The sequence below is a fragment of the Anolis sagrei genome, chromosome 6 (genome assembly GCF_037176765.1).
Source record: "Anolis sagrei isolate rAnoSag1 chromosome 6, rAnoSag1.mat, whole genome shotgun sequence".
In the NCBI taxonomy this organism is placed as follows: domain Eukaryota; kingdom Metazoa; phylum Chordata; class Lepidosauria; order Squamata; family Dactyloidae; genus Anolis; species Anolis sagrei.
Genome location: NC_090026.1, coordinates 77,737,821 through 77,762,149, shown reverse-complemented (window position 1 = coordinate 77,762,149; position 24,329 = coordinate 77,737,821). Strand labels below are relative to the sequence as shown.

Below are 24,329 nucleotides of genomic sequence, written 5' to 3'. Positions count from 1 at the left end.
TCTGGGACTGCATAATAATAATAATAATAATAATAATAATAATAATAATAATCTTTATTTGTAACCTGCTACCATTTCCTCAAGGGACTCGGTGTGGCTTACATGAGGCCGAGCCCACAATACATCAATACAAGTAATAACAACAGCAATAAAAACAATTAAAATAAAGCTCATAAACAAAAAAGCAATAAACAATGACAGTAATACAACACACATTTAAATCTATGGCTGGGCCAAACGTAATTAAAGTTTAAAAAATAATGCTAGGCATGAACAAGATAGGAGAGATGGGGCGTTGGTGGGAGCATACAAACAATCCTAAATCAGTGTAAAGTGCATTTAGAGGACATAATGCTGAGAGGGAGATGTTAACAAGCTGGAATGTGTCCAGAGGAGGAGGACTAAAATGATCAAGGGTCTGGAGAACAAGTCCTATGAGGAGCGGCTTAAAGAGCTGGGCATGTTTAGCCTGCAGAAGAGAAGGCTGAGAGGAGACATGATGGCCATGTATAAACATGTGAGGGGAAGTCATAGGGAGGAGAGAGCAGGCTTGTTATCTGCTATCCTGGAGACTAGGACATGGAACGATGGCTTCAAACTACAGGAAAGAAGATTCCGCTTGACTATTAGGAAGAACTTCCTAGCTGTGAGAGCTGTTCAGTAGTGGAACTCTCTGCCCCAGAGTGCAGTGGAAGCTCTTCGTTGCAGGCTTTTAAACAAAGACTGCCTGGCACTCTGTCGGGGGTGCTTCTCTTTCAACTCTATGATTGTATGATTCTTCAGGAAGAATAGAGAGCCCAGGATGTTTAGTGTGGCCCAGAAAGGATAAAAAGATTCACTTAGTCCAAAGAGATTAGAGCAAACCCCTGGTTTTGCAATTCCATCTCAGTTCTACTTGCTATACCGCTAACTAAACAATCCTTAGGATTCATTGATGATTCACAGGGTCAGCCAAACTCTAGGTAGAGTCAGCTGGCTGTCTCATGACACTTTATGGGGGTCATCAAGAGACGCAAATTGTTAGTTGTTTAATTTGTTAATAATGTATTTTTATTGACATAATTTGGAAAGATGCTCTGAGGATTTTCTGTTCTGTCTACCAAAATAACGTGGTTGGTTTTGAGTACTACATATTTTCATGTAGGTGAGTGATATTATCTTTTGCTGCTCGTCACCAGGGAGAAAAATATCTTGACTTAGTTCTAAATTCCTTGTGGGACCTTCTTCTCAGTGGACAGAACACTCCCCACCCAAAATGTTGACCAACACATTCTTATGGGCCTCCTTTATGTTACATAAGGAGAGAAGTCATGAAACTATGATGTGCAGATTTGAAAAATGTGGATATGATGTATTGTTTGAATGAATTGCATAAAAGGTGTGTGGATAGGGCCTAATTTGGCTGAAGACACCATTCAAAAATATTAAGGCCTGAAATGACTAGCTACCTGTTTGCTGAACTGTAATTAAAAATTGTTGATAAGAACTGTGACAGTGATTAACTGTTGACATTTCTGACTTGATAAACTTTTAGGGGAGAACAACGTGTTTACATTAATCAGAGACAATTGCTCCTTTAAGTTTAGGAAATGTTTACAAGATTCCTTAAGTTAAGAAGAAAGTCAGCACAAGGCTGTTTGCTTTACTAACACCAATCAAGAAGAGTCAACATCTGTCCGGAAACTGAGATGGAATCAACATGTTCCAGGATGGGAAACGCCTATCATTGATTTAAAACTTTGGGATAACATCAGAAGAAATATTGCTATATAACAGACCTTCTTACAATAAAAAAGTGTGACAGAGAGCAGAGCTGTTCACCCGTTATGCTTTGCACCATTGGGAAGAAGAGAGATAGTGTACCATGGAGTGTCAGATCTGCAAGAGAAAGCAGAATTCTGGACACTTTGCCTCCTTTTTTCAAGGGAAGAGGAAGGAGTGTGATTTTGGAGTTTTGGATTTTGTCCAGGGAAGTCAGGTTCTGCTGTATGGAAAACAGGGATCTGATCTTTGGCATTGTGCTTAGGGAAAGAATGCATTTTGGTGTTTTGAAGTTTAGGAATTTTGGGAGATCTGTAAGAAAGCAGTCTGGCCTAAGAGATGTTCTTCACGGAGGAAGAATGGTGAAATGGTGATGTATGCATGGTGATGGATTAATGTTTATATGTAACTGAATGCTGAGTGAAAATGTAACTCCCCTTTTGGTTTTCTTTGTTAGCCAATGTAACTGTAGGCTGTTTGTGAATCCAATGTAGTTACATAGAAACTGTGTCGTTCTTTGTATAAATGTTCTGTGAAAGTTCTGATATCCTTTCTCATTTTGGAAAATTGCAATAAAAAGAACCTACGCTTTAAAGTTATTGTAAAGTTATTCATAACAAGAGTTTGGAAGAGGTAAATTTTGAGGGTGCGCAGTGGTGATGGGGGTGGCTGGGTGGGGGGAGACACTCTGAAAGTAGCAGTCCGAAAAATAACTTTCAGCTCTGGAAGAAAAATTGCTCAGCACTGCACCTTCTCAAGCTGCTTCAGTTCCTACACTGTACAAGAAAGGCCTTGAATTCATTTGACATCTCTACTTTGTAGCAGATGATCACACAGAGCCCTCTTTACTTTATGCCACATGATCATGCAAAATCAAATGATCTGAGATGCTGTTTTCTACCTCAGCAGAAAATTTGAGAGAGGGGGAAAAGGAAATAATATCGTCTCAGAATATTATTAATAGTTTAACTATCACTGATTGTTTGATGCCATGTTACTAAAATCTATGCATTACTTGTATTGAGAATTGCTACCGTAAATGGAGGAACTCTTCTTGTTTAGATTTCACTCTATACAAAGGGAATGCCTTGCCATTTAAAATAAGTGAAATCAGCTGAAATCGTTCTTGACCTTCATGAGGAATCGGAATGTTTACATTAGAAGCTATTTTTGGGGAATATTTATTCTTTCATCTCAATTCACATATGTTACCATGTTGATATAAGCAGAGTTTTCAGTTTGTTTGCAGAGACAGATGCTAGTAAGTACACAAAATATTTTACCGTCTTTGGTGGATTTTAAAAATACTTGATTGTTAAGAATATAAGTTGTGGGTTAGGAAACAAGAAGAGAAAACAGCAAAGAGCTTAGAAAAGTCTGGAAAGTACACCATTCTCAATCACAGCTTTGTCCCACAGTTCTCCCCCTTCTATGTTTTATTGCCAAATATTCATTATTCATTAAGAGATTTGCAGCAATAGCTCCCTCTCATGGCCACAGATGGAGCCATAAGAAGACTCAGTCACATGGCTTTGTCACATACAGGCTTGCTTTAGATTTTGCTCCGTTATTATACCATACTACAATGTGAAGGACAATTTTAGATATTGCGATGTTCTGAAACAAGTCACTCCATCCATCACCCAGCTCATTCTGTGCTAATGCACTTCTGTGTTCTTCTCAATGCCACTTCTCACCTCAATTAGAACAGTCTCACTGCAGAAAGGTTGGTTGGGTGGGCCTGTATGTTTCTCAGGCAATGCTTTTCATTACTGCCCTGTGGCAGAGACTGAAGAACAGTCAAGGAGAAAATAAGATAGACTATCAGTTTCAAAGAGCAATAGAAGCTACCATGCTACCAGTCCCGATTCAGAACTGCCACCAGTAGGTTTTGCCAACCTACTGCAGAGGGACATAGAAAGTGAGCTCATTCCTTCCATCAGTCCAGTTGAAAGACCAGCTTCATCAGCCTTCTCTCTTTAAATTGTTCAGCTCATAACCATTACTATATTGTGTGGGTCTGAAGGCCCTTCCAGACAGGCCCTTTATCCCAGATCTGATCCCAGGTTTTTCTGTTTATCCAAGATTATCTAGCACTGCAGATTCATATAATCCAGTTTAAAACAGAAAACCTGGGATCGGATCCTGGGATAAAGAGTCTGTCTGGAAGGGCCCTGAGGACCCTTTTTCACTGTCCTATATCCCAGTATCTGATCCCAGATTGTCTGGTTTAAACAGGATTATATGTGTCTCCACTGCCAGATAATCTGGGATAAGGAGATAATTTGGGATCACATCCTGGGATATAGGGGGCAGTCTGGAAGGGACCTAAGTTTGCTTTTGTTCTTTTTTATCTTCTTCTCTTTTCTGCCATGCCTTTTAGATTGCAAGCATTTGTACATCAGTCACTCTGGAAACATGTCAGGCTAAAGAAGAGGGCAAAAAGCCTTTTAAACAAACAAATAAACAAACAAACAATGTAAATACTGGAAGGTAGGAAGTCTCACCCAGTGAATCTCTTCAATCTGTTTATTAAACTTGAACTTTCATTTACTTTTCCGTAGTTCCCTTTTTCATTCATGAGATATATAGACAGAAAGAGATGCATCAGACTATATATTTTTCAGACTGCTGACTCTGAGTATAGTGTTTTTGCAAGTATTCCCCTGACTATCTGGCTTGCTTGTTCCCCTCCTGACAGCAATGGACTCCTACACTTTGGCATAATGATAAAACAATCTGAAATGGATCAAATGCAATGCCTCTAAGCTTAAATCACACTGCCAACTCCCAGACAGATTCTCACTGGGTCAGTTGTTCAGAGACATTTTTCCAATGCAATTCCTGGGTGTGGCTGTCTTGTGATATTACATGTTGGACAGATCAACTGGGTGGGCAGGGAGGGATGCCATGCTCTGACTACTCATCACACATGGGGAAGGAATTTGGGTAAGAGTTGGAATGATAGAAAGGCTATGATAACAATGAACAATGTCAATGGGTTGTTGTAGGTTTTTTTTGGGATATATGACCATGTTCTAGAGGCATTCTCTCCTGACATTTCACCTGCACCTATGGCAAACATCCTCACAGGTAGTGAGGATGCTTGCCATAGATGCAGGCGAAATGTCAGGAGAGAAAGCCTCTAGAACATGACCATATAGCCTGAAAAAACCTACAACAACCCAGTGATTCCGGCCATGAAAGCCTTCGACAAAACAATGTCAATGAATAATATACTTTGAATATATATATATAGGAAGGTTTTTTTATTCCCTAACTATGAAAATATATGATTTTAAAAAAACTAGATGCAAACTGCAGCTTGGAATGTGACATTTTAGAAAGTGTTAATTACATTGCTCTGATCACCTAACAGAGATTTGCTTTTTAGTGCAGTGCAGAAAGTAATTTACTGCATTACCACATCTCTGTGGCTCGTACCATTGTGAGACTGATATCTTCCCTCTCCGACCATCATAATTCTCAGTAGGTTCTCTTACCTGGATTCCTATCCCCCAACCATCTATTATATAACATGCAGATTCCACAAGGACTGCATACAGATGCTCTGGGCAGAGATGCCAAAGTAGTGACTCCCTCTTCCTTCTTCGTCTCCCTTTCCTCCAAATAATTGCTCCAAATCTCATGCCTGGTTCGATTTCAGGCATGCGGAGAAAACTCCTTCCTACTCCAAACTCTCACACAGCTCATTCTAATCCTGCCGGTTTAAGGGAACATTCTGTGCCGCTGTTTGGAGCATCCAACCCGGTAAAGCACCCTCCACTCCACCCTCCACAATGATTTTCTCTTTCGAAGGAGCTGCCTGCAGCTCTCTCTTTCACTGGTAGAGAATTGATGAAGGCAGAAACTTTAACATTTTTTTCAAATTTTCCACCTAACTGGACTAGTCCTATTCATTTTTGCAATGTGTTTTTTCCCTTTTCTTCTCCATATCTCTCTTCACCCGCTCCCCACATCCAAGCCTTTCTTCTTTCTTGCTAGTTCTTCTGCTTTTCATTAACAGCTCCAAATTCCACAGATAGCATAAGGCAGTCACTCATATGACCCTTCCTCTTTGACCTCTCATTTGTCAGACTGAGGCAGAACACATCCAGCAAGAGGCAAAAATTTTATTATGTGTAACTGAGAGTTACTGGATTATCGTATATACTTGAGTTTAAGCCAGCCCGAATATAAACTGAGGCACCTAATTTTACCACAAAAAACATGGGAAAACATATTGACTTGAGTACAAACTGAGGGTGGGAAATGCAGTAGCTACTTGTAAATTTCAAAATAAAAATAGATACCAATACAATTATATATTAATTGAGGCATCAGTAGGTAAATGTTTTTGAATATTTACCATATTTCAAAGAGAAACAGTAAACTAGCTCTGTAAGTGGAAAAGTAAGGTCAACAAAAATAATATGGTAACAACAATAACATAACAACAACAACAATAAATATAGATATATAAGTACCTCTATATATTTATCGATACCTATATCTGCAGAGACTTGCAAACATGAGAGGGGAAAATTCATATATTAAAATAATGTATACATATAGATACACATATACAAGTACATGGAAATCTCTAGATATTTATATGTATATACGATTTGCAAAGACCTGCAAACATATGAGGAGAAATATAAAATTAATGTACAGTTCTCCCTCACTTATCACAGCTGTTACGCTCCTGGACCACCCATGATAAGTGAAATTCTGCGATGTAGGGATGCCCCCTCACCTTTCCCTTTGCCCTCCTTACCATCTTCTTCCTCCTCCTCTTTGCCGCTTGGGCCTCTTGCCGCAACGCCACATGGGGCCCAAGTGGCAGCAAGAGGCCCCAGGTGACAAAGACGAGGAGGAAGAAGATGGTAAGGAGGGCAAGGGGGTGGTTCTTCTTCTCCCCTTGCCCTTCTTACCTTCCTCATCATCCTCCTCTTCGCTGCCTGGGTCTCATGCCACGATGCCGCGTAGGGCCCAAGCGGCGAAGAGGAGGAGGAAGAAGATGGAAAGGAGGGTGAGGGGCCGGCTCTTCTTCCCCCTCGCCCTCCTTGCCATTTTCTTCCTCCTCCTCTTCGCCACCTGGGGCCTCTTGCAAGGGGGTGGTTCTTCTTCTCCCCTTGCCCTTCTTACCTTCCTCATCATCCTCCTCTTCGCTGCCTGGGTCTCATGCCACAACGCTGCATGGGGCCCAAGCAGCAAAAAGGAGGAGAAAGAAGATGGTAAGCAGGGTGAGGGGGCAGCTCTTCTTCTCCCCTCGCCCTTCTTACCTTCCTCATTGTCCTTCTCTTTGCCACTTGGGCCTCTTGCTGCAATGCTGCATGGGGCCCAAGTGGCAGCAAGAGGCCCCAGGTAGCGAAGAGGAGGAGGAAGAAGATGGTAAAGAGGACAAAATTCTTTTTTAAATTAAAACCCCCCGCAAAACAGCAAGTTCACAATAAGCAGACTGCAAAGGCGTGAGGGACCACTGTATATAAGTAGATACAAATATATAGGTACATAGGGATTGCAAAGGCTTGTGGGGAAATGCCTATATATATATCTGTAGAAGAAATTAACAAATATTTCAGGGGAAATGCCTTTATAAGATGGATATTCCTGACTTGCAAGGATTTCTCTCCTCCTCCTTTCCCTTTTCAACACATGGGAGGAGAAGCACAGCAGAAGCAGAAAGGAAAACACACTGCTTAGGGAGGGGAAGATGGGAGAGAAATATATCATATATTGCAAGCCAAGGCCTACAGGCTCCGCTGCCCGGCTTCACCCCATTATAAGCCGAGGAAGGCTTTTTCAGCCCATAAAAAGGTCTAAAAAACTTGGCTTATCTTCAAGTATGACCGTTAAAGGCAAAAGAGTAACCTACTCCAGCTCATTACTTCAAGATATAACAAACCATCAAAGTAACTTGATAACAAGATGCAACAAGTTATCAGAGTAACTTGTTTCTGGTCAAGTTTTATTTGTGTTGTTTTGAACAGTGCATATTACTTTGTAGCAAATTATTTTGACAACTTGTTACAAGTATTACGCTCTTTGAAAAAACACAAGTCAAATTTGACAAGAAAGATTGCTATGACATTGAAAAATACAGATATTTGCTGTTGCTAAGGATGTAAGAAAAAAATGATGTATATTTTTAAGTGAACCAACCTAAGCACATTTCTCAAAATAATAGAGATTGGAAAGCCATTATTCTTTTTGCAACACACATCATGACTCTAAAACTGTAGCAGAACAGTTTGGGACTCTTTCACCCCTACAATATCATGCCCAGTGTCCATGCAACCTAAGACTATACAAAATATATTTGAGAACCTGCTTTCTTTATAAAGCTTTTATTGTAGTTGTAGCACCATGTCTGTTATTTCAGGGGTCACTCTGACTATCATGGCTGTCCCACTTACCTATGCTTAGTCATCTTCTGATCATGGCAAAAATGATTTATGAACCTGGCGTAGTACAAATGCATCACTGCATGTTCCTTTCCTCCAATGTAGAGATCCACAGGCATCCAGTGATCTGCCAAGTCTTTGTCAAACGGCCTGTTAGCACAAAACCAGGAAAAATCACCCACTGATGAAAATATGATCAAGGAAGACGGGAAGTAAGTATTCCAGTTAGAGTGAATATATACTGAAGAGGATTGGCAAGCCTACAGAGACATACAATTAAATGCTACCATTAGGGGGCAACCTGGTATTATTACATTAGAACAAAATCCATTCCAAATGTTCAACGGCTAATAAAATCTGAACTGTTGGACCACAAAATCCAATCTTTACATTGTCTGTGTTCACAAAAATCAAGAACATCAGACAGTTATTTGAGGGCTGGAACACATAAAGGCAAGGAATATTCTGTACTGGCAGAGGGGAAGGGTGATAGAAAAGTCAAATAGAAGTGCATTTATTGTCTAAAAAATGCAAAGCTATTCCAAAGTAAGCATTCCACTTAGAATTTTAAAAAACCCTCATTTTTAAAGTACAGCAACAGCAAGAGCAAGCCAATGCCAATGTTTAGATATGAAACAGATTAACATAAACAACAACCCTAAAGAGCATCAAGTTGATTTCAAACAGGTGTAGCAGTAAATATAAGTAAACAAATGACCATGTAACAGTAAATTTTGTTTGGTTTTCGAGCTGCTGATGCAAGTAGTGCAGTGATTTGTGCAATACTAATAGATTTGTTGCTAAATAACATTAATTTCTTCTCATTCCTAGTTAGAATTCTTGTCAAAACGCCAACAAGAAGCCTTACTTCAATGATTACACAATCAGCAAAATGCAGTGAACAAATTCATGCAGACGCAGAGGCACAAATACATATGGCTCAAGAACAGGAGTTTTTGCATATCTTTCATGTATCTTTCAGAGGCAGAGTTTGAAAACAGGAGGCAGAAAGCCCTTTTCGTACATCATATAATTAAATGTTATACTGATATCATTTCAGACTATGACTATTTTCCTTTAAAAAAAATTGTATAACCCAGTGGTGCAGTGGGTTAAACTGCTGAGCTGAACTTGCTGACCAAAAGATTGTCAGTTCAAATCCGGGGAATGGGGTGAGCTCCATTGCAAATGTGAATAGATCAATAGGTACCTCTCCAGCGGGGAGGCAACGGCACTCTATGCAGTCATGCTGACCACATGATCTTGGAGGCCTCTATGGACAACGTCGGCTCTTCAGCTTAGAAATGGAGATGAGCACCCCCCCCCCCAGAGTCAGACACAAGTAGACTTAATGTCAAGGGGAAACATTTACCTTTATACAACATATTTGACTGTATATCAGCCTCTTTAACTCTTAATTGTAAGTCACCTCTGGCATATAAATGGTTTTGGCTTAGCAGAAATCAATTCAAATTACAATGCCATGCTCAAATCCACTTGTTTTCAATCCATTCCCACCAAATAGTGCAAGACTTTACTCTTGAGTAAGTACGCAGAGCATTCTGCTATTATTCATTACAATGTCACATTTCTTAGCTTAGCTATGTTTTCTGATTTTAGTTATTTGTTCTTCGCAGCATACATTTGACAACTGTGATTCTGGTATAAACTACAGTTTCAAATGACGCATAAGAACAATCCCGTGTGCTCAGATCTTTAAAATGTGTGTGTGCATATTTGGACCCTGATTAGCATCCAAGAGAAGGCAGGGTCCTTCCTCCATTGTGGCAGCAGTTCTGGCTTTTCTGAATGCCTAGTGGCAGCAAGGAGTGACTAATTGTCAAAAGAGGCATTGGTGCTTTCCCCTCTCCCTAACATTACCCTTGACCTGTCTACAGGTTATAAAAAATCCATATTTTGGCCCTTGACCTAAATGTATGTATTTATGCTAGATGAAGGTTGAGAAGGGAATTGATTAGAAAGCTTTTCAGGTCTTGGGAGGTTTTGACAAGCTAAAACATGCCTTCTGAAGTTATGAGCAGATTTGTATGGCTTTAGAAGTTGCACTAAGTGATATATTTTTTTCAAAGCCACCCCACTAATTCTATTGTATGTGAGGAAAGGGCAAAAATGACAAAGTCACAAAAGATTCCCTTCCAGGAATCCTTATTCCATTGTGTTCTATGTAAGTCGAAGACAAAAGAAGCATCTAATATTTTCTTCCAATCCAGGCAATGCAGGGCAGAGCCAGCTAATAGGATTATTGGTAAAACTGATTGCCAGAAAACAGGACTTTTAAACTACTCACCTCTCAGTGTTACAGGGATCAGTATATCTTAAATAATACCAAGCGGAATCAACAAATGTATCCATGGTATCTGTTTCTCTCCTTGAAGGTTTCTTGCATCTGAAGAACAAAAAATATCATTATTATCATAATTAGGGTTCCACTGAGAAAGAAGGTAGTAGGGCAGAAGGTTTGTTTAAATATTTTTCTACTATTGTTCCCTGGAGACTACATTAGTCAATGTGTCTAAAATAAATCTTGAATTCTCACTTATTTCACAAATATGGCTTCTAACCAAGCATGTGAAAATGAGGCCTCACAGGTCTTGGCAGAGGCGAAATTCACAAGTCTGTACTTTCCAAGTCAATTGACAATACGGAGTCATAAACAAGAGGCACTCAAAAATTTCTGTTGTAATTACTGCTTAAAATCAGCCCTATGTTATTTTACTTCCTACAATTGTGCCACAAATGAAGAAAAGACATTATAAGCACTGTCACCACCACTACTTTTTCAGCATGGATTCAATGATTTGCAGTTCTTCTAAACTATTGCCAAACCTCAAAATTTTCCAGGAGCCACAATCCTTTCCTCCTTTGATCAGTATTGCAATGCAGTTGGCCAAAACCTCAAAAGAATGGCAATATGTACTGTTTGTTGGGAAATGGATATAGAAACAACATACAGTTGCCAACCAGATCTCTGAAACCTATCAGTGAACCATCAAAGACAAAATAAGATTTGGCTTCACTGTATCAGGATTATAAACTTGTATATAGAGATATAAAATATTAATATTCTCCAGATAAAATTTATCATGTGTAGGTCCCAATAAAATCAACATAAAAAATTAAGTTCTGCAGCCGAGATTCTGATTTTAGGTACGCTAGATCTATAACTGGAATATACATAGTTACAAGTTTAGCCCTTTAACTATGTACTTCCCTTATTGACAATATTTTGACCTCATAGCCCCCTTCTGAAATCTTCTATATAAATAAAAATGTCATGTTCGTTTGTGAGATTAACAGAACTCAAAACTCACTGGACGAATTGACACCAAATTTGGACACAAGACACCTAACAACCCAATGTATGTCCATCAATCAAAAATTGATTTTGTCATTTGGGTGTTGTAGTTGTTGGGATTTATAGTTCACCTACAATCAAAGAGCATTCTGAACCCCACCAACAATGGAATTGAACCAAATTTGGCACACTGTTCTCCCATGACCAACAGAAAATACTGGAAGGGTTTAAAAAAAACCCATAGAGTGGTAGATAGAATGTAAGATATATTGGGATACATGCCTCCCACTGGTGTGCTAGTTTACTATAGTCAATGGAATGGATAGGGATAGGGATCCTATCATGCAATGATATATGCATGTTCTGAATTAGAATAGTTTCAAGAGAGTCAGGACTTAGTTTTACCATTAAGTTAGATATGCTAAGAATAACTGAGAAGAAGAGGACAGACTGGGCAACCAATCTGTCAGGACTGCTTTGATTGTCTTTTCCTGCATGGCAGGAAGTTGGACTGGATGGCTCTTGTGGTCTTGTACAACTTTAATGATTTTAACTCTTGGTGACAGCAGCCTGCTCTATATGGGTTCCCCAATGATATTGAGAAGAAGAGTTATTTCCTTAAAATATCTCAGGGTACAAATATGGCACTGAGAGTAATTCTGAGCCTCATTAAGCCCTACTATTCTCAGACAATGATAATATCAGTGACAGTCTTTTGCTCTGATAATTTAAAAAAAGATAATCCTTTCAGACATATTAAAAATAAAGACATATTATTATTATTAATTTTTATCCTGCTTTTCTCTTATGGGTGGGACTCAAAGTGACGGTGGGACTCAAAGCAGTGACATAGAGTGCAAGGAATTGTTTGTGTTGAAATTTGGTAGTATTTGAGTTCTTTTTACCTCCAATGCCTTTGGGAACAGCAATAAGAGAAAGAAATGGGGAGACTCCTAAGCCACAGTGCTGATACACCTCATTCCAAGATGCAATCATTTCACTTCTGCTTGAATGTCCAGAGAAAAGTGGGAGTTTTACTGCAACTGCGAGAATGGCTTGAGATCACTTACAGCTCCAGCAAGGCAGCCTAATGATACAGAAATCACCATGCCAGCTCTGCTGAGAGCAATGTTCCATTATTTGCATGATGAAGAAAAAGTCTTCCTAGGACAAGGGTACATTCCAGTACTTCCCGCCCACCATGCACACAGCCGTAGATGCTACAAAGAGAACAGCTCCACTTTCCCCACTGAACAGGTAGTTCTCTCAGTCTGAAATAGAGTCTGTTAGCTGAGCAAACAGAAGCCTTGAATTTGGCCTGAAGAAAATCCCTTTCTTATTTAACAAAGAGTTGCCTGTCGCAAACAACATAGAGCTCAGATTTATGGTGAAAAGCACCTGACTCAAAGTGACTTTGCACATTGTGATTTTCCAATGTAGAGATAATCTCCTGGTCTACAGAACAGCACCTTACTGATCCCTGATCTGTAGCAAAATAAATCATAAGCCATGTTTGCTACGTGATATATTTTGCTATAGATCAGGGATCAGTAAGATACTGTACTGTAGACCAGGAGATTATTTCTACATTGGAAAATTATAATGTGCAAAGTCACTTTTGAGACAGGTGCTTTTCACCATAAATCTGAGCTCTATGTTGTTTTCAGCCAAAGGTGGTGGACATCCATTCATTCGATGAAAACAAGACCTGGAGCTGACTGTAGTTCAGATCATGAACTCCTTATTGCACAATTTAGAATCAAACTAAAGAGATTAGGGAAAACACAGAGACCAGTTAGATATGATCTCACAAATATTCCTAGTGAATATGCAGTGGAGATGAAAAATAGATTTAAGGGACTACATTTAATAAATAGGGTCCCAGAAGAACTGCGGACAGAAGTTTGCAACATTGTTCAGGAGGTGGCAACAAAGTATGACCCAAAGAAAAAGAAAATCAGTTGTCTGCTGAGACACTGGAAGTAGCCCAAGAAAGAAGGAAAGCAAAAGGAAACAGTAATGGGGGCGGGGGATATGGCCAAATAAATGCATATTTCCAGAAGTTAGCCAGAAGAGATAAGGGACTATTTTTAAAGAAGCAATGCAAGGAAGTGGAATAAGACAGCAGAATAGGAAGGACAAGAGACCTCTTCCAGAAAATTAGAAGCATTGGAGGTAAATTTCAGGCAAAAAATGGGTATGCTGAACAACAAAGATAGCAAGAATCTAACAGAAGCTGAAGAGATCAAGAGAAGGTGGTGAGAATATACAGAAGACCTGTATAGAAAGGATAATAATATTGAGGATAGCTTTGATGGTGTGGTGAGTGAATTAGAACTAGACATCCTGAGGAGTGAGGTTCCGGTATGGTGGGTCAGCAGCAAAACGCTGAGCTGCTCAACCAAGAAATTAAATCTGAAGGAATCCTGGGCTCCCCAACCCCATCGACCACCTCTGAATCAAGGGGAAGAGAGACCTTAATCCTCAGGCTCCCGGCAGAGGGTCGGAGAGCCCGAGAGGGAGCCGGGAGGCACAAAGAAGACGGAGAAGAGGGAGGTGAACAGAAAGAACGCCGCCATTAAATTGCGGTAGGCCTCCCTCTAAATAAATTATCAATCTGAATATCAATTAGCCATCCAGGCTTCCTTACCTCCGGCTGGCATCTAAATCCTCCGGCTGGCATCTAAATCCCCCCGGCTGGCAGCTAAGTCCCTCAAACACTGGGCTGCGGCTGAGGACTGGGGGTTCCACCGCCGAGATCGCCGCCTGGCCTCGCCATCGCCTCACCATTGCCAGGGCCGTACCAACTCGGCCCTCCCGCGGGTGTGCTCGCCCTCACTGAGGCGAGGCCGCGGCCAGAGACTTTTCCCCGCCCGCCCGCAGCCAGGAACATCTGCCCACCCGCCCGGGAGCGGAGCGAAGGACGCCCTTCCCGTTGGGGGGCGAGCCGCCATTACTGAGGAGCCGCGGCCAGAAACACCTCTTCCCCTTGTTGGGGACCAGCCAAGCAGAGGGAGCGGAGCGCTGCCTGCGGAGCCGCGGCCAGAAACACCTCTTCCCCTTGTTGGGGTCCAGCCAAGCAGAGGGGAGCGGAGCGCTGCCTGCTACCTTGGGCTTTCCGCCTGCCTCTGGCCTCCGCTGCCGCCGTGCTACCGCATGCTCTGGGCCATCGCGTGGCTGCCGTCACTCCTGGCCGGGGGCCGTCCGTCTTGAGGCTCGGGCCGCTGGGATCTTCGCCCAGCTGGCACTCCGGCGGCGTCCCCTCTTCGGCGCTCAGCTGTTCACCTGCCCTTGGCGCCGGTGTCCTCCCGCATCGCCTGACGGTTCGGAGGACCTTAGCCGCCATTGCTGGGAGGACTCGGGCGGTCGCTGGGTGAGTCCCCTGCTAGGCACCCTGCCGGCTTCCAGCGCATCAGCTGTTGGATACGTCAGCTGCTTCGGCGGGCCGACCCCGGCGGCCACGGCGGGCAGGCCTTTTCCATCGGGCCTTCCATCGAGCCTGCTGCAGGTACGCCGGCTTCTCTATCCACCGGAAGCCCTTGGCCGCCATTGTTCGGAGGACCCGGACGGCCGCTGAGAGAGATCCTCCTGCTGCCGGCTTTCCATCGAGCCTGCCGACCAACGCGCCATCGTTTCCATCACGCCCATCTGCCAGGCCAAGCGCTCTAGGAGGAGAAATAAGCCGGGGAGAGAGGCTCGGCCGTCGCCAAGCCTGGCCGTCGCCAGACCGCCGCCACCGCGGATCCATTACCACCATTGGCAGTTGGTGGGGGAGGCCTAGCGTGGTCTGGCCGCCGCCGGACCGCCGTTGTCGGGGGGCCGGGCGCTGCTGGACTGTGGAGGATTGTGTATGATCTCTTTGTGTAGACCGCTGTATAGATCTTAAGCTGGCTTTATATTGACATATATTGAGCAAGTGTGATTGACCATCTGTGCTACCCCACCCCCGAGTTACCATCCCCGGAAGCCCATCTGCTGGCATACCAACCGTCCAGAGACTTACTGGGGTCATAGTAATATTTTAGCCAACTACAACTAGGCTCACTCCCACAAGGGGGTGACCGTATATACTATCAGCTAGTTCATTCCTGGTTTCCATCTGTGAGTGTCGCCAATGTTATAAGAGCGAATTAGAGCACTTAGGCACCTGCCATCCGCTGCTAGATTGCACCAGCACTTTGCCCCTATCCCGCCCCTCTGTGCCGCACTTTAAGACTGCTAAATAGAGCACTTTAGATCTAGCACCTTATTAATGTGCCGTTAACGTGTGTTGCTGCTGATTAAATACTTCCACTGATAGGGTGCGTTCAAAATCTTTGCACTTTAAGAATTACTATTGCACTTTAAGAACTAGCTCATCAGAGCAATCCGGAACATCGACTACCACCGCACCGCTGTTATCCATGTGGTCCCCCGCCCCTCTCTGTGTATTGTTTTTATTGCTTTTGTGTAGCGGAAGGGGCAGAGGAGGAGGTGGGTTGGAACCTGTGAATGAAGGTGTGGTGGGGAGGAGGGAGGAGGGAGAGAGGAGATGCTGGCAAGATCCAAAAAATCTAACTACGAGCGCAGTAGAACGCAATCGCTTGACTCTGGACAGCGGCATGGAGGGGGGGAGGTGTTCCACTAGCCGAGGGGCCCCCATAGAGGTCGTGGTGGGAAGGAGGAGATGCGGGAGAAGGAGACCTCGAATTCGGCTTAATTCGGACCGTCTATCTAAATTGACTATTCCCAACCGGTCTCCTAAGGTAAATTGGTGTAACCAGGTGAGCGGGCCCTCTGGCTTGAAGGTGGTGTTGTTGAACGCCAGGTCTGTCAACGGAAAAACAACTTGGATCCAGGATTTAATCCTGGAGGAGCGGGCAGACCTGGCGTGCATCACGGAGACCTGGCTGGATGAAGCGGGGGGCGTAAACCTCTCCCAGCTCTGTCCTCCAGGTTTCTCCGTGCAACACCAACCAAGAGCCGGAGGACGGGGAGGCGGTGTCGCAGTGGTCTATAGAGATTCCATCCATCTAACCAGGAGCCCCATCCCGCAGACCACAAATTTTGAATGCGTCTACTTGAGGGTGGGTGACCGGGACAGAATAGGGATTCTGCTAGTGTACCGTCCACCTCGCTGCACTACAGTCTCCCTACCTGAGCTAGCGGGGGTGGTCTCGAGCCTGGCGGTGGAGTCCCAACGGCTTCTTGTGCTGGGGGACTTCAACATCCACGCCGAGGCAACCCTCACAGGTGCGGCTCAGGACTTCATGTCCGCCATGGCAACCATGGGGCTGTCCCAACGAATAACTGGCCCCACCCACTGTGCTGGACACACATTGGACTTGGTTTTCTGCCAGGGATGGGAGCAGGGTGGCGGTGTGGAGGAGCTGTCTATCTCTCCGTTGCCGTGGACCGACCACTTCCTGATTAGATTTAGGCTCACTGCGCCCCCTAACCTCCGCAAGGGTGGAGGACCCATTAGGATGGTCCGCCCCAGGAGGCTAATGGATCCGAGTGGATTCCTGACGGCTCTTGGGGAGTTTCCCGCCACCGCGGTAGGTGATCATGTCGAGGCCTTGGTCGCTCTCTGGAATGGGGAGATGACCAGGGCTATTGACAAGGTCGCTCCGGAACGTCCCCTCTCGAGTAACCGAGCTAAACCAGCCCCTTGGTTCACTGAGGAGCTGGCAGCGATGAAGCGAAAGAAGAGGGTTCTAGAGAGCGTGTGGCGCTCAGACCCAAGCGAGTCAAACCGAACACGGTTTGTGTCCTTTTTGAGGGCATACGCCGCGGCAATAAAAGCCGCAAAGAAAATTTTCTTTGCGGCCACTATTGCGTCTGCAAAAAACCGTCCGGCGGAGCTGTTCCGGGTTGTCAGAGGTCTTTTAACTCCCCCTACTCCAGGTGGGAGCCCTGACAATTCGGCAGCGCGCTGTGAAGCATTTGCTCGGTTCTTTGCAGACAAAGTCGCTTTGATCCGCGCTGGGCTGGACACCGCATTGGATGCAGTCTCTGTGGATGTGACACAAGCACCTGCTTGTCCGATTTTGTTGGATTCTTTTCAGTTTGTGAAACCCGAGGATGTGGACAAGGTACTTGGAGGAATGAGACCCACCACGTCCATCCTAGACCCCTGCCCATCCTGGCTTCTGAAGGAGGCCAGAGGGGGATTGGCCGAGTGGGTAACGGTGGTGGTTAATGCCTCCCTTCGGGAAGGCAAGATTCCAGCGAGCCTAAAACAGGCTGTTATAAAGCCGCTGTTGAAGAAACCATCACTTGACCCCACTAAATTGGACAACTTTCGGCCTGTTTCCAATCTTCCCTTCTTGGGCAAAGTCATGGAAAGCGTGGTGGCCTCACAACTCCAGGTATTCTTGAGAGACACGGATTATCTGGATCCGGCACAGTCTGGTTTCAGACCGGGACATGGTACCGAGACGGTCTTGGTCGCCTTAGTGGATGATCTGCGCCGGGAGCTAGACAGGGGGAGTGTGTCCCTGTTGGTGCTCCTGGACCTCTCAGCGGCCTTCGATACCGTCGACCACGGTATTCTTCTGGGGCGCCTTGCAGAGATGGGTCTTGGGGGCACTGCTCTGCAGTGGCTCCGGTCATTTCTGGAGGGTCGTACTCAGAAGGTGTTGCTGGGGGACTCCTGTTCAACGCCACAGCCGTTGACTTGTGGCGTTCCTCAGGGTTCCATCTTGTCCCCCTTGCTGTTTAACATCTACATGAAGCCGCTGGGTGAGATCATCCGGAGTTTCGGGGTGCGATGTCACCTGTACGCAGATGACGTCCAACTCTGTCACTCCTTCCCACCTGCTACTAAGGAGGCTGTCGAAGTCCTGAACCGGTGCCTGGCCGCTGTAATGGTCTGGATGAGGGCGAACAAACTGAAATTAAATCCAGACAAGACAGAGGTACTCCTGGTCAGTCGCAAGGCCGAACAGGGTATAGGGTTACAGCCTGTGCTGGACGGGGTCGCACTCCCCTTGAAGGCACAGGTTCGCAGCTTGGGTGTGACCCTGGATTCATCGCTGAGCCTGGAGCCTCAGGTTTCAGCGGTGACCAGGGGAGCATTTGCACAGCTTCGGCTCGTGCGCCAGCTGCGCCCGTATCTTGGGAAGTCTGACTTGGCCACGGTGGTACACGCTTTGGTCACATCCCGCCTCGACTACTGCAACGCTCTCTACGTGGGGCTGCCCTTGAAGACGGCCCGGAAGCTTCAGCTAGTCCAACGCGCGGCAGCCATGTTGTTAACGGGAGCTGGACGCAGAGAGCATACAACGCCCCTGCTGTCTCAGCTCCACTGGCTGCCGATCCGCTACCGGGCCCAATTTAAGGTGCTGGTGTTATCCTACAAAGCCCTAAACGGTTCCGGCCCAAAATACCTTGCAGACCGCATCTCGGCCTACGAGCCCACGAGGGCCTTGAGATCATCCGGGGAGGCCCTTCTCTCGGTCCCGCCTGCCTCACAGGCACGTCTGGCGGGGACGAGAGAGCGGGCCTTCTCGGTGGTGGCCCCCCGACTGTGGAACACCCTCCCTGTTGAAGTTAGACAGGCGCCCTCCCTGATGGCCTTTCGTAGGGGCCTGAAAACATGGCTCTTCGAGCAGGCCTTCAACTGAGTGTATCTTGGAACGACACTGGAATGAACTAGGACTATGAATTTTGGCTATGACCCCAGGACTTGACGAAGCGGATTTTTAGTATAAGTATATGTTATGTCGTATTGTCTGGTTTGTATTGTCCTGATTTATTGTACACTGTCTTTTCCTGTTGTTGTTCACCGCCCCGAGTCGCCCTCGGGCTGAGAGGGGCGGTCAATAAATGCAAAAAATAAATAAATAAAATAAATAATTGAATGGGCCTTAAGAAGCATTGGTAATAACAAGGCAGCAGGAGACAACGGGATCCCAGCAGAACTGTTTAAAATCTTGAAAGATGATGCTGTCAAGCTGATGCATGGTATATGCCTGCAAGTATTGAAAATACAAGAATGTCCATGAGATTGGAAAAAATCAATTTACACCCCCATACCAAAAAAGGGAAACACTAAAGAATGCTCAAACTTTTGTACAGTAGTACGGTAATGCTCGAGATCCTGCAAGGTAGACTCCAGGTAAATTCTGAGCTGAATTTAGAAAAGGCAGAGAAACGAGAGACCAAATTGCCAATATCTGCTGGATAATGGAGAAAGGCAGGGAGTTTCAGAAAAACCTCTATTTCTGTTTTATTGACTATTCTAAAGCCTTTGACTGTGTGGATCATAATAAATTGTGGCAAGTTCTTGGTCGTATAGGGACACCGTCACCTTGTCTGTCTCTTGAGGAATCTGTATAATGACCAAGTAGCAACAGTAAGAACAGACCATGGAGCAACAAACTGGTTCAAGATTGGGAAAAAGAGTATGGCAGGGATGTATACTCTCACCCTACCTATTCAGCTTGTATGCAGAACACATCATGAAACATGTGGGGCTTGATGAATCCAAGGCTGGAGTTAAAATTGCTGGAAGAAACAGTAATAACCTTAGATATGCAGATGATACCACCTTGATGGCCGAAAGTGAGGAGGAGCTGAGGAGCCTTATAAGCAGGGTGAAAGAAGAAAGCGGAAAAGCTAGGTTGCAGTTAAACATAAAAAAAGATTATGGCAACCAGACTGCGTGATAACTGGCAAATAGAGAGAGAAAACATGGAGACAGTGACACATTTTGTATTTCTAGGTGCAAAGATCATTGCAAACACAGAATGCAGCCAGTACATTTACTTCTTGGGAGGAGAGCAATGACCAATCTCAATAAAATAGTGAAGAGTAGGGACATCACACTGGCAACAAAGATCCACATAGTTAAGCAATGGTATTCTCCGTAGTAACATATGGATGCGAGAACTGGACCATAAGGAAGGCTGAGCAAAAGAAGATAAACGCTTTTGAGCCGTGGTGTAGGAGGAAAATTGTTACAGTGCTTTGGACCACAAGAAGATCAAACCAGTGCATCCTCCAGGAAATAATGCTCACTGGAGGGAAGGATATTAGAGGCAAAAATGAAGTACATTGGCCACATAATGAGAAAACAGCTTGGAGAAGATAATGATGCTGGGGAAAATGGAAAAGGAAGGAGGGCCAATCAAGGGCAAGATGGATTGATGTTATCCTTGAAGTGACTGGCTTGACCTTGAAGGAACTGGGGGTGGCAACGGGCATGGGCTGGTCCATGAGGTCATGAAGAGTTGGAAACGACTGAATGAATAAACAATAGCAAAACTATGTGATATCTTTTTAAAAATACAGCAATCCTAATTCTAGATTCATACAAGAAAGGGAACAATAATCTCTTATTTCTTTGGTTAAATACAGAAGAACTAAAGAGGTATACCGATCTTAAATGTGCTTATGATTGTGAAATAATCTTGAACTGAGAAAGAAAGAAAATAGACTTTAACCCTTCAGAAAGCCCCTCATATCCTACTATACTAACTGAGCTCAGGAGTGGGAAGACTAAAAACAGAGACACAAATTTGGGGTACGTTTTCCTGTTATAAAAGAATCTGGTACATTAGAATAAACTGCTTTGATTGTGGGTAGTATTTTCTGTCTTCTGTCTTAAGCGCTAGCCACTGTTCAAAGAAGAGGCTCAAAATACACAATTACTCACAAATTATGGCCAGAAGATAGTTTCATAACCAGAACCTTCTTTCACCCCACCCCAAACAGAATATCCAGACATTACACACAATAAAATAATTAACGGAATTTAAAAACGTTCTAAGTCTGAAAGGCATGAAAAGCTATTTCAAATAGTCAAAATGATACGTTCAAAATTTGACTTTTTAAACCAATATACAGCACAATATACTCACTTTGGACAAGAGCAGTTGACCCAATCTGAAATTAAAGCTAATGGTGAGCCACTCTTGCCTGTAAAGGATGTGATATTCGGCAACTGCACAGGTAATTCCTCGTATGGCACAGGCACAGGACCACAGGACTGGCAATGAATAACTGGAATAGGAGTTCCCCAATAACGTTGTCGGGAGATCAGCCAATCTTTTAACTTATTACTTGTCAAGTATCCTCCTACTCCTTTATTTTTGGCTTGCTCGGTGATTGCACTTACTGCTTGTTGTCTACTCATACCTGTGAACTGATAAAAAGAAAGAGATAAAGAGCATATTAAGTACACTGCACTAATCAAGCTATTGGAACAGTCCAAGTCATGTCTCTACGTATGAGAAACAGTCTTATCCACTGTTACAAGATGCAAGATGTAACTATTCATGTGGGATACAAAAAGTAAGTGAGGTGAACTACCTTTCTTTCTTTGCCTGCTGGTTCCAAAAACAGAAACCAGGCCCCTCCATTCACACAAGCCATAGACATAAACCAAAGCAATAAACGGGTAAAATAAATAGCTGGGAGAAAACTGTAGTCCATGCTACCTCTTTGTAGTTGCTGTTTTTATAATGCACCTTCAAGGGAATTTTGACTTGTGGTGACCCTGTCCTAGGGTTGCGTGCTGCAAGTTGCTTCTTGTATGAGAGAATCAGCCATCTACAAAGACATTGCCCAGGGGACGCCCGGATGTGTTACTATTCTGTGGGGAGGTTTCTCTCATGTTCCCCTCAAGGCACTGACATCTCTGACCCATCCTCTGTTTGGATATTAGGCAGCAAGTTAATGCCTTAAATTAAGAAATAGCTTCTAGAGACACTCAGCAAGCGAGAGTCCAAAAGTGGCAGCCTAAAACCCAGAGCTTCAGTCAGTGGCTGATGCCGGATGAGAAACTCCCTCCTGGGCACACAGAAGACTGGGCAACTTGAAAGGTGCTAAACAGACTGTGCTCTGGCATGTGTAAGCTGTTATGGCAGCTAAAGAGCATGGTGAAAAAAATAATGTAATGAACAATATTTCCGACTCAATTTTCATTAGACTTCCTTCAGTGTTCCATAAAAGCAGAAACTCACAGCAATGCACCAACCTTTCCAGAGTTGATCAATCTCTGTGAGCCATCTGACAGAGTTTCAATAACTTCTTCAAATGGCAGGCCCAAACTCCTAGCAACTTTAGCATCATTTGCTTCAGTGCAAGGGATTCCTGAAAAGGGAAAATAAAGGAAAGTATTTCTTAAACAGTTTTAAATTATAGAAAGTTATTTATTCCATTTCTTTTTTAAAAAAGAAATGGAATAAATAACTTTCTATAATTTAAAAATTGAAGCTAATTCAAGCAGGTTTCCTATTCAGAGCTTAACTGTACTTTCTTCATGAATATTTTCAACTTCTTTAACTCATATTTTGTTTATTCCTTTCAGCACACAAAACAAGTCTTAAAATCAAAAATGTTTCCATTCCTATAAAACTAAAACACGTGATGTTCAATCTAATTGTAGCCCTTTGCAGATTAAATGCTGTAAGTATTCACAGATGAACTTGGCCTTGTTATTTTTGCTTCATATTCTGTGAAGCTGGAGGTTTTTTTTCTCAACCTGATTTTTCTACTGACAATACCTGAGTAGATTAATTTACTGCTGTGACATCAGGCTCAACCTATTAATTTGAAGGTTTTCTACTAGATTTTAGGACTCCTGATATCCAAGTCTATTTAAACCAAAAACTAAAAAGAGTGTGTACGTTTTGGGGGGGGGGGGGGGGCAGGTGTGTGTGTGGAAGTTAAGATGTGCACATCTAAAACAGATGTTCCTGCCCTAAATGGCAAACCTGTTTTTGAAACAGAGGAACACGTCAAATCCTATTTGAGCAACCGGATGAGAGAGGGATGTCAACTGTTCCAGACAATAAGAGTAAACTCTGCCCCAATCAAAATTATGATAAATAAGTGGGATCTGTAACCAATTACATCAGTGGGGAGTGCTCCTATTCAGAACGGTAGCCGGATGGTCACATCCCTCCCATAATATTCCATTATACAGTATTGTCTCCTTCTTGTGGTTCTCTAGTTTATTTCCTGCAAAATCAGTCAGTGTTTTCTGGTGAGTAAATATACTCATGTGTGTTTGGGCTTTTAGAAAAGGTTGTTTAGGATACTTTTTTGGGTAAACTTGTAATACTTGTACAAACCCTGTGGCATTCCAAGATCGCTGTTAGAGGAGGTAGTCATGTATTCATGTATGGATGGATACTAGCATTTTGGTGATATATGGACTTGGTTTGGGACAGAGAGAAATTAGATGGTTATCAATACTTATGATACTGATATATATACGATATGATTGACTTAATTCTTCCACATTCCCTTTCTCCACATACAGTCAGTCCCCAAGTTATGAACAAGACAGGTTCTGTAGCTTTGTTCTTAAGTTGAATTGGTATGTAAGTCAGAACAGGTACATTTTAAAGTGTATCTCCAGTAATATGTATGTATGTATGTATGTATGTATGTATGTGTGCAGAGGCGGCCCTAGATAATTTTCAACGGTAAGCAAACAGTATTTTGCCCCCCCCCCCCAACCAAGCACTGATATATATTTTCTCCACCATCATTGGAGGAGTTCAGAATGCTCTTTTGATTGTAGGTGAACTATACATCCCAGTAACTACAACTCACATATGTCAAGGTCTATTTTCCTCCAAGAGCGCCCCTGGGCAAAATCAACTATACTGCAAATGCTTACTTTGCGTAATGGGTTGAGCCGCCCCTGTGTGTGTGTGTGTGTGTATGTGTGAGGGAGGGGGAGAGAGAGAGAGCTTGGATAGCATAGGGGGTTAACACCCTTGTGGTATTTGTTTTGCTGTCTGTATCCTTGTGTGTTTATTTTGCTGTCTGTGCCCCTGTTCAGAAGATTTCATCCTACTATGACATAGCACTGTACTTTTATCCTATGTGCTGTCCTTTAGCTA

The 24,329-nt window shown here is 43.6% G+C and overlaps 1 protein-coding gene across 2 annotated transcripts in view; it reads right to left on the bottom strand.

Annotated features, from left to right (window-relative positions):
• The window catches only part of LARS2 (leucyl-tRNA synthetase 2, mitochondrial), an 84,526-nt gene that overhangs the window by 25,297 nt on the left and 34,900 nt on the right, over positions 1-24,329 (bottom strand). For both annotated transcript variants that reach the window (XM_060781782.2, XM_067470206.1), the window contains exons 11-14: positions 22,451-22,566; positions 21,333-21,616; positions 10,480-10,578; positions 8,184-8,321 (exon numbers count right to left, since the gene is read on the bottom strand). In XM_060781782.2, the coding sequence (XP_060637765.2) occupies positions 8,184-8,321; positions 10,480-10,578; positions 21,333-21,616; positions 22,451-22,566 (637 nt within the window). The remainder of the gene's footprint in view (positions 1-8,183; positions 8,322-10,479; positions 10,579-21,332; positions 21,617-22,450; positions 22,567-24,329) is intronic.